Genomic DNA, 10,434 nt, shown 5'->3' on the forward strand with positions numbered 1-10,434 from the left:
TTATTCCAAAGAAAAATCAAAAAGTCATACTCCAAATTATTATGTTTTAGTTTTCTTAGAAAGTGTGAATTGGTTTCCGGTTTCTTATAATTTGGGACGAAGGGAGTATTAAGTAATGCTTGTGGTGGCGATAATAATATATTTGATAGCACTGGTCATTTAATATACAGTCAAAATGAATTGTAACTTCAAAATAAAAAAACAAATCTTAAAGCAAAAAATAGTTTCAGCTAGTTTCAAATTCAATAGATGACATTATTGAAGTAAAATAAACTTCAACTATTGTGTTGATGTGCTTGCTATGCTTCGTGTGTATTTAACAGTTTTATTGTTTAAGAAATTTTCCTTTCCTTTCCTTTCTCCTTGTTTTCTCTCTCTCTCTCTCTCTCTCTCTCTCTCTCTCTCTCTCTCTCTCTCTTAATAGTTAAATGTGTGTGTGTGTTTTTGTGATGATTAAGAATAGGGCATATGTGTTAATTTACAACCTTTTCAGGAAACATAGAACTGTACTTGGAGAAGGCTGCAAGTCTTTGCTGCTTCTTTGATGGTTTTTTATTGCTTACAGAATCAGCTTGTAACCCTACAACACTGTGGGAGTTAGAAGAAGACTCTGATGAACTCTTGTTTTTCAAAAGCAACTCCTCATTTAAATTCAATGTAACCTCTCCACTGGATATGTCCACATTCTTGATAACTATACCAGCTTCCCTGTGTTCAATAAAGAAGAAAGACAGACTTAACTTAGCAGCAATACAAAATAGTGGGACTGAGACTATCCAAAGTGAAATCAGGCAATCAAGCCAAAAACAACAGTACAAAATACAAAAACAGCAAATCAATATATTACCAATAATGTAGAAGAAAAAGGAAGTTCCGTTAGACTGATTACATAGTTGAAAAATTCTTCAGTACATATGGTACACCACCAGAATTATGAACCAAACAAATAGAAACTGCTGGCTGATTAGGTATTTTGAATTCTTCATCTCATCGTGCAATATTTGTCGAACTAAGTGTCTGTGTCTATAACTTTGGTGCAAAAATAAGTGTTGCATTATATGCTCATATTAAACTAGTAATGTCCCATGCATGAACATTGGTCATGCGGCAGTGATTGCCATGTTAAGGTAAACAATATAGAATTAAAATATTTAAAATCTCATTTATGGTTTTAGTTTCTCTAAAAATACCGGATTTCGCCAACTATAATATCTAAACACCAAATAGCCTAGTGTCTTTAGATGTCATTTTGAATTTGCTAAAACCTATGTTTGAACCTTTCCAAACTGACATCCAAACATACTCTGGATCATCTGACAGACAATCTCTTTATCTACTCCTCCAACCAGCATTCTGACAAGTGCAAGTTAATATTAAAATAATAAATGGAAAGAAGAAATATACCTATTTAAAATCTCATTTATGGTTTTAGTTTCTCCTAGAAAATAACGGTTTTTCCCAACTATAATAGTCAAACACCAAATAGCCTAGTGTGTTTGGATGTCATTTTGAAATTACTAAAATGTATCTTTGGACCCTCCCAAACTGAAATCCAAACATACTCTGGATCATCTTATAGACAATCTCTTTATCTACTCCAACCAGCATTCTAACAAGTGCATGTTAATATTAAAATAATAAATGGAAAGAAGAAACATACCTATCATGGCCAAATTCACAAGAGACTGAAAACTTTTCACAGATAAAAGGGGCAGAAGACCTTTCTACAGCAGCAAAGGATGCCTGGCACGAAGAACTGCATCCCCCGCCATTTAAATTAGATAACTGGTCACAACTAACCCGCGGCTCACCAATATAAACAAGAATAGGTAATATTTGTAGTCTAACTAACAAACTTGACTTAGATCCACCATCTTTAGATATTTCCACATTCAATTCTTTGATTTCAACAGTAAATTTTGGTGTCTGCAATGTTCGGGAGAAATTATCAATGAGCAAAAATATTATTATAAGATCCAAACAGAAACAACAAAAGAAAATAATATAATACAATTTATTTAGTCAATAATAATCATTAAATTTGATGATCTAAAGTTGTTTTTCAACAACTTTTGTTAATACACCATAGTTTTTAGAAAATAAAGTCAGCCTGTATTTGACCGTACAAGCAGAACATCGCAATTTTATGGAGATGTGCACCTTCAGAACAAGATCAGTCACACAAACTGACAGATATCTAGCAATATTGCCTACAATCATCCACTTCCCTCTTCCTGAAGCACGGGATTTCCGAGTTTTTTTCTTCCCTGGGCTTTTATTTGAAGGCCTCATCACAACTTCTAAGTCACATATTAACACTTGCAGCTTTGGATCCCGAGATATAAAACCCACACCAAGTTTGACCAGGGACTGGCGTAAGCTGAGCTTAATTTCACCAACAGATACAGATTCAACAGCACCCTGTAAAAGTTATGAATCAACAGAGATACTGTAATGAGCCAGAGCCCCTAAAGAAACTAGTCTGAAATCTGATAACAGAGACAGACATGACACTTCAGTAGAATAAAACTAAGGGAATTTAACTAGGATAAAGAGTGCAGATGTATAAAGGAAACAACAATCAGCGGCAGCAAGCTGTCTACGTATTTCAGAGGCCGGGAGAAAACTTGATATAAAAATATTGTTTATGGGGAAACTAGCACAAAGTGTGAGAGATGAAGCAGATCTTCATTCAATTTTTAAGCATTTATCACAAGAAAACCCACACATTCAGTGCATTTAGACTCTCAAACTATGGCCTCATAAAATGACTTGTAAAACTCTCCAATGCCCTATAAACTCCAACAATGAAATAAGTTTAGTGATTGAAAGCAGAGAAAAACCTTTTTAAACTTCACTACCACATCCCTTAAACATTTCCACCCACCAAAACGAAATTTAACAGATGCTCCCAAACTCCAACTCAAAATCCAAGCCAATAATCTGGAAGTAGATCTGTAAAGAGAAGCATAATCAAAATCAAGAAACAGGATGGTCCAAAGCCTGTAAGCAAGTTGTTTATACGGGGAAAAACAAAGAAATGGTGACATAAATACCGTAAATTTAAATCATAAAGCATTGGATGTTATTATCAGTTGCACCTAGGAAAAAAGAAAAAATAATATGGGAACTCTATAGAATACTATCAATGTGATATAGCTTGTGAATAAAACTTTGGGGGGTTTCATTCCAAACATCCTAGAGACCTCACCTACCATGAGTTTTATACTCTTCATTATTTTGTCAATTTTGATTTCTTCGATCGTCGTATAGAAAAAGGAGTTTCTTTTGCCTCTTGACACTTCTATTCAATTAACTTTTAAACTATTTCTTTAAACTATTAGGAAGATTAACAACAAAGGATATTTTTAATAAAAACTAATTGAACAGGAATAGCAAGATACTCCCTATAAGAATAAGAATAATGCACAATTTTATCCTAGAATTATTTTGTATTTTTATATAAAGCTAAAAGGAATAAGATGTGTTTTAAAATAAACTGTTAAGGTGAAATGGGGCTGTAATAAAAAAATAGGCATTAGCACTTTTTTCTTCTTTTTAATTTTATGCATGCCAAGATGATTTATTAAAAAATAGGAAGAAAATACATAAATGAAAAGAGGAAAGATATACAAGAAACATCTACATGACAAGCAATCAAAAAGTAAATGCATATTTGTCATAAAAAAAGATAACCCAAATCTTTTTACATAGCTGTTAGGGACACACCTTTAAAGTCACCAAGGACTAAGCACCATAGAATGGAAACAAAAACAGTAAACTATAAAGACTGAGAACAATTCTTGTAAATCTGAGCATTTTGCTACACAAAAATAATTGTGTTTAACACATAAGGCTCTTCAAAGAGAATGAGCCTTGCCTTGATGTGTTATGTTAGGGCAGTTTCCTAAAAGTCTAGTAGTAGGTACCTACTAGTTGCACAAATAACATCTCTATTTGCAGGGGTAAGCTATGTGCATATTATACTCACAAATTAACTCTTAAACTCTAACGAGCTTACGATTTTAGGTCATCAAAACGAGTTAACTCGCTTGTGAGCTCTAATTTCAATAAGCTCTTACAAGTTCGTAAAAACTAATCAAATTGGAAAACTCATGATTTTTTGATGGTTTATGAATTTACGATTCTACAGTCTTAAAATTATAAAAGAAAAAAATTAAGTAATATTAGCCACTATTTGATTTAATTATTTACGTGTGGCAGTATCTTTTGTCTTAAAATATATATTTATATTTGGCATAAATATATTTTTGGTTCTCTAATGAAGGATATGATATCTCACCGGACTCTAATAGACTCAACATTAGAGAAGAGGATCGGAACTATAATTATTATTGTCCGATTCAGAAACAAGAGGTAAAGGAAGCATGGAAAAGAATAAGTAACATTAAGGCAGTTGGACCAGACAATATACCGATGGAAGTGTGAAAAATTCTTGAAGATAAAGGTATTGAGTGGCTCACCAAACTCTCTAATAAAGTAATGAGGTCAAAACGCATGTCGGATGAATGGAGAAGAGGCACTTTTGTTCCAATCTATAAGAACAAGGGGGCATACAAAATTGTTCAAATTATATGAAGATTAAACTTATGAGTCACACCGTGAAATTATGGCAAAGAGTGATTGAACGGAGATTAAGAAAAGAGACTCAAGTTACCGAGAATCAATTTGGTTTTATGTCGGGAAGGTCGAGCATAGAAGCGACTTATCTATTACGGCATGTGATGGAGCAGTATCGGATGGACCAACAAGACCTACACTTAATTTTTATGGACTTGGAGAAGAAGCATGATAAAGTGCCGAGAGAGATTTTGTGGAAAGCCCTAGAGAAGAAATGGGTTAGGATTGCATATTCGAGCTATCCAAGATATGTATGAAGGGACATCGACTAGTATTCGGACACAGCGTAGACAGACGGACGATTTTTCCATTACAATTGGTTTGCATCAAGGATCAACGCTAAGCCCCAACCTTTACCTTAATTTTGTATGTACTCACGGAACATACCCAAGAGTTAGCTAGCACCGAGATGCATGTGTTTTGCAAATGATATAGTCCTTTTTGGAGAGTCGAAGTAGGATTTAAACGAGAGGTTGAAAACTTGAAGACGAGCTTTGGAAAAGCACGGTTATCACCTAAGCAGAATAAAAACAGGGTATATGGAATGTAAGTTCAACAAAAGAAGAAGTGTTTTTAATTTAGAGGTGAAAATTGGAGACCATATTATCCCTCAAGTCACACAGTTTAAATATTTTGGGTCTGTAATACAAAATGATTGAGAAATAGAAGGGGGTATAAACAATCGAATTCAAGCGAGGTGGTTGAAATGGAGAAAGGCATCAGGTATCTTATGTGATGCAAAGGTACCGTTCAAGCTGAAGGAAAATTTTTATCGGACTGCGGTAAGACCTGCAATTTTGTACGAGATAGAATGTTTGGTGAATTAAGAATCAACACGAGAATAAAGTAAGTGTGGCAGAGAGAGTATCGGGATAGCACCTACAGTAAAAAAGATGGTGGAAAATAGACTTAGGTGGTTTGGGCATGTAGAGAGAAGACTTGTAGATTTGGTAGTAAGGTGAGTAGACTAGATGAAGAGAAAACAAACAATTTAAGAAAGATGAAGACCTAGAAAGACTATAAGACAAGTTATTAAGAAAGATCTCGATAATAATGATTTGGATAGAAGCATTATCCTTAATAGAACATTATGGCGTAAGTTGATTCATGTAGCCCACCCCACTTGGTGGGATAAGGCTTAATTGTTGTTGTTGTCCTCTCATTTTTAAATCAAATTTTAATCCCTTCGTTTTAAAAATCATTTGTTTTTAATATCTATCATATTTTGGAGACAATTTTGTTGACATTCATAATAAATTTGCCCGCCTTTTTTTTTGGCATGCGCCCCAGTTTAGGGTAGATTTTACTAACGTGGCATCTATGTCATGTTTTGGAGACAATTTTGTTGATATTTAATAATAAATTTGTCCACTCAGACATTGTCACGTCAGTAAAAATGACCCCAAAATGGGGTGGGGGACCAAACCACATGAAATACTGAAAAATAAAGGATCAAAAATTTTATTTTTAAAATGAAGAGATCAAAACTTAAATTTTTAAAATAAAGGAACCAAAAGGACATTTATTAAGCCTTTATATTTTTAAAGTTGATGTGATGGACAACTGCTATGCCTCCATATGTTTCTTATTTTTCTACCATTTCAGCTTTTTATTTCACCATTTCATTTTGGTTTATTATAAATAATTATCTATTAAAATTATTTGTTTTACTACTAAGATGAAATATTGAATTATTATTTTAATGGTATTATATTATCTATATATGTTGTTAATATTGAGTAAACTCTAACGAATTTTCGAGTTGAATCTACAAGGCGGGTTTACATAGGGAACACGAGTTTACCTAGACTATTGAATTTGATAATGTTTCTCATAACTGCTAGCAGAATGACTAGCGTCCAAGTTTTAATGCGCTTTTCCATCACTTGCACGCATCCTAGAAAACATTTCTGAAGGTCGCATGTCCCACAAGTTTTTCAAGACAAGCACGCTCAACCAAGAAGTTCTTGTATTTTTTACTCCCAAAAAGAATATGCATCGGATTGATATGACTGGTGATAGTGCTGTGCTAATCAATTCCTTTAAGTAATCTGCAACAACGTTTGCCCCTTTGATAGAAGTTCTAAGAGTCGCTCTTTGATTGTATCTCGTGTAGATGCACTAGTGTTTATCCATGTTCTCATCAGCCCCAGATGTCACACATATAGGTCTCTTCAAACCCAACAGTGGTGGAAGCCCTCTGCAACGAGTTGCCCTTTTTTAATCAAGTTCTCCAAACATGCTAAAAAAATTTATAAAATTGAAAGTAGTATTTCATAGAAAGATCACAAACACTTTCTCCCAGTGGTTTTGTCATGTGCTTTTCTAAAAGAAGGTGAGTTTCGTTGTCTATAATATCCATTCTAGGATTGGACCAGCTTTCATAATACTTGATAATTCATTTTCCTTTTTTCTTATTGTTATTTTATTTTCCTGAATTTGGTCTAAATCCCTTCGATTTCTATTTTTCCTTTGGTAATAAATTTTTTGCTTATCTAAAAAACAGAGTCTTTACTTGCTAGTTGCTTTCTATTTGACGTGTTCGGCACTCAAGGTGGTGGATGTATAATATGTCTAGTAAATCTATAGATGTTTAGGCTAAGTAATTTCAAACTTAGTGTTAATTCTCTTAAAAGCTACAGTCAAAACACAACTATGATCTTGGGAGGAACTTTGATCGCGCGAAAAAAAGGCTAGACCCAAAAACTAAGATGGTATTAGAGCATATCCACATCCATTTATCGGGCACTCGTATTATCCACACATCAGGCTTAACAGCCCTAGATGGGACAGGTGTGTTAGGAGAAATCCAAGCCTCACTATGCCTCGAGGTAAGACCAAGATAGAGCTTATAAAGCCTAGACAATCATCACCTCATAAATCATTTTATGTTAGGCCTAAAATTTAAGAGTCACTCTTACAATAAACATATTATGAAACATGATTAGCATTACTTCCCCAAACATCCTAAATTTCAAACGTAGTTTACATATAAAATAAAGCCACGCATTGAGCCAAAGAGACATTTGAATATCAGACTGCACTAGATCAAATGAGTCCTAAACCTGGGCTAGTTGGTGAGAAAAGGAATAGAGTGATTAAACTTGACCCACTCATGGTTTAAAGCTTTCATTGAAAACGGAAAGGTTAACAGATGAGTGTTCAAATATTGAGATCATAGCATGTTGATAATTTATCCAGAGGGAAGTTACTTGTTTGTTACATGTACCCGATAAATATGTATCTATCTAGTCTAGTCTTAATTTCTGTGGCAATTCAATGAGCAGGATTCTCTCAATGTCTACATTTCTCCGAAGTTTCGGGTCAACCCCACCCCCTGATTATGTAACTAACTGATTGCTCAACCAACTGAATTCAGTATACATTTCAAACTGAAAATGCAAAACTCTTCCACGGACATCAGTAATCATTTCTAAACTGTCACACAAGCTACTCATCTGCTCCAATTAACTTCAACTTAAACATATACTACAAGCATTTGAACTTTAATTTCACAAAAACTAATACTAATATGCAAAAATTCAGTAAGAAAAACACTTTGCAAAAATAAAAATTTAAAAAAAATAGAAAGTTGATCGAGGACTTACATGAAAAGCAGCCATAACGCAATGGAAAGTAACAAAAATCCAAAGAGGAAATTAACAGGAGAAGCCGCCATTTCTCACAAACGGAAAAGAAAAAAAGCAGTCGTAGTTATCAGTTCTGAGCGGAGAAGAGTGGAAATTCAACTCAATTGAATTCAATCGTACTCTCGGAATTGAGCGAGAAGAAAGACGAAGACGATTCTGCCGCGTAAGTCCATGTAAAGTAGCGGGAAGTTAGGGAGAATAAGAGAGGAAAAAGAAGAACCCTAGTGATCGGAAGAGTTCGATTTTGATATTCAGAGATCAGATCCGATCCGTGAAGCAGAGTTGCTAGCACGATCACCTGCCACGCGGGTACAGCTTTGGCTTTGGGAAACGTGATGTGCTATAACGCTCTTATTCAGTGTTTTGTTTGTTGTGTAATAGTAGTGCTCGCGCTAGTCGTAAATAATCGGCGCAGATGGGAACATAATCACGGATATTAGGGAGATTGATTATTTTTTTAAACCCTCGTCATAAATCTGATTAAGGTATTAGGTATGGATTAGTAGTCTAAGCGCATGACGGTTTGAGTTTTAACAAATTGTGACATTAATTTATATTTTAAGTTTACAATTTAAAATGATTAAAAAATTATTAATTTTGTGGATTTTAAAAATGGTTTGATTGTAATTTTGGTATTTCTATTAAGAATAGACTTTTGTCCGGAATAAATAGAGTTGTTATTTTAGACACAACGTGTAAGGTAGAGATTTTGTTATATATAATGATTCAAGTTTTTTCCACGTCAAAGCAGCAATATGCTCTTTGACGATTTTCCTTAGAACTTTATCCTCGAGACACAAGTGTTTACGGTGATTTTCGGTAAACAACCGTTAGTCCTCCAAACTATGAATATACTTTGGTTACTCGCAGGATCGACTAGATTGATCCTAGAACATGTGTCGAAAAGTTATCTTTTATGATGATTTGGTGCATACTTTCTAAATTTTGGTTTTCTGTAACGTGATGATCCTAATCTATGAATGACTATAAAGTAAAACTAGATAAAATACAACGAAATAGAAATTGGTTAGACAATAAACGTAAATGACTTCGATGGAAATGTAAAGGAATTTAAACTGCAAATGTAAAGGATTTGACGAGAAAGTAAAGGAAAGTGAAAATACTTCGTTCTTGTAAAGGAAAGACAAATATATAAAAGATGATGGTGTTACACGTACATTTCTCAGCGAAAACTCCTGCTCTAACGCTTGATACTTAAGTGATTTGTGAGTGATTTGTATAAAATGAACACCCCTGGATCCTACCACTAAGACCCTTATTTATACTAATTCGACCCTAACGGTCATAATCTAACGAAATGCCATGTTGCTTGCTTGCATGCGCTTTGAATTCCTGGGGCTCCACATGTCCTCCTTGATTCAAACGAAACTTTTCGAATTTCAAATCTTCCCGCTCGAACCTTCTTCAACTCGCAACAGCGTGTCCTTCATGAGAATATATTAAAAATACCTTAAGTTTCAACGACCTTTATGTTTCGAAGGCCACTCAAGTTTTCGAAGGTCACCTACTCCAATTCAGCTTCGATTTAGGAACCTTCATGATATATAACAATCTCAAAAATAGTCATTCAAAGCCATTCTTCCTCCGAAACTTATATCTTCGAAGAATATAAATAGTATTCGAAATCTCCAGCTAACAACAAGATAATGGCACTTATGACTTTATCCAACATTTCGGTCTTCCTTGTCTGTTTTAGTTAGGTGTGCAGGCATCGATGTCTCACACTTCAAAGCTTCAATACACTTCTCTTGAGTTAAAATTGTTTGCATCTTCAGTTTTCACAACTCAATATCGTTGTCTTTGAAAAATTTCTCGATCTCACATTTAGTCACGGTGTTTACTTGTAAACAATACGCCTTGCCCCAAGATAGACGTCATTTATTGTGAAAATCTGAGGATCAATTTACATCAAGGAATTTGATGTGTGGGGACAAAGAACAATGTCAACCAAAATAAATGGCATTCAACAATTATAAATCTTTCATGCAATAAGACATTGTATTAACTTGGCAGAAGAAGATAAAATAATGCGAGAAACACAAAAAGTATATAAGATGGTGGAAAATAGACTCAGGTGTGTACATATCCCGGAAAGTATTGACTGGGTCGGGTTCTATGACTG

The 10,434-nt window shown here is 34.3% G+C and overlaps 1 protein-coding gene across 1 annotated transcript; it reads right to left on the bottom strand.

Moving 5' to 3' along the window:
- Positions 1-405: 405 nt before the first annotated feature.
- LOC131660949 (protein SABRE-like) lies at positions 406-8,749 on the bottom strand. The gene is made up of 5 exons (XM_058930318.1): positions 8,250-8,749; positions 2,844-2,955; positions 2,161-2,421; positions 1,661-1,926; positions 406-708 (listed from the first exon to the last, which is right to left on the bottom strand). Exons 1-5 carry the CDS (start codon positions 8,318-8,320, stop codon positions 474-476), a joined length of 945 nt encoding a protein of 314 aa, XP_058786301.1. The 5' UTR covers positions 8,321-8,749; the 3' UTR covers positions 406-473.
- Between the last annotated feature and the right edge of the window lie 1,685 nt (positions 8,750-10,434).

The sequence above is a fragment of the Vicia villosa genome, linkage group LG3 (assembly GCF_029867415.1).
Source record: "Vicia villosa cultivar HV-30 ecotype Madison, WI linkage group LG3, Vvil1.0, whole genome shotgun sequence".
Classification (NCBI taxonomy): domain Eukaryota; kingdom Viridiplantae; phylum Streptophyta; class Magnoliopsida; order Fabales; family Fabaceae; genus Vicia; species Vicia villosa.

What these genes read in the sequence shown, in the direction of transcription:
- LOC131660949 (XM_058930318.1), bottom strand. Translation starts at nt 8,320, where the DNA reads ATGGCGGCTTCTCCTGTTAATTTCCTCTTTGGATTTTTGTTACTTTCC. An exon ending in GCGTTATGGCTGCTTTTCAT is followed by an intron (nt 2,956 to 8,249) that starts GTAAGTCCTCGA and finishes TTCTCTTTACAG; the next exon opens with ATCTACTTCCAGATTATTGG. An exon ending in TGTGAATTTGGCCATGATAG is followed by an intron (nt 709 to 1,660) that starts GTATGTTTCTTC and finishes TATTGAACACAG; the next exon opens with GGAAGCTGGTATAGTTATCA.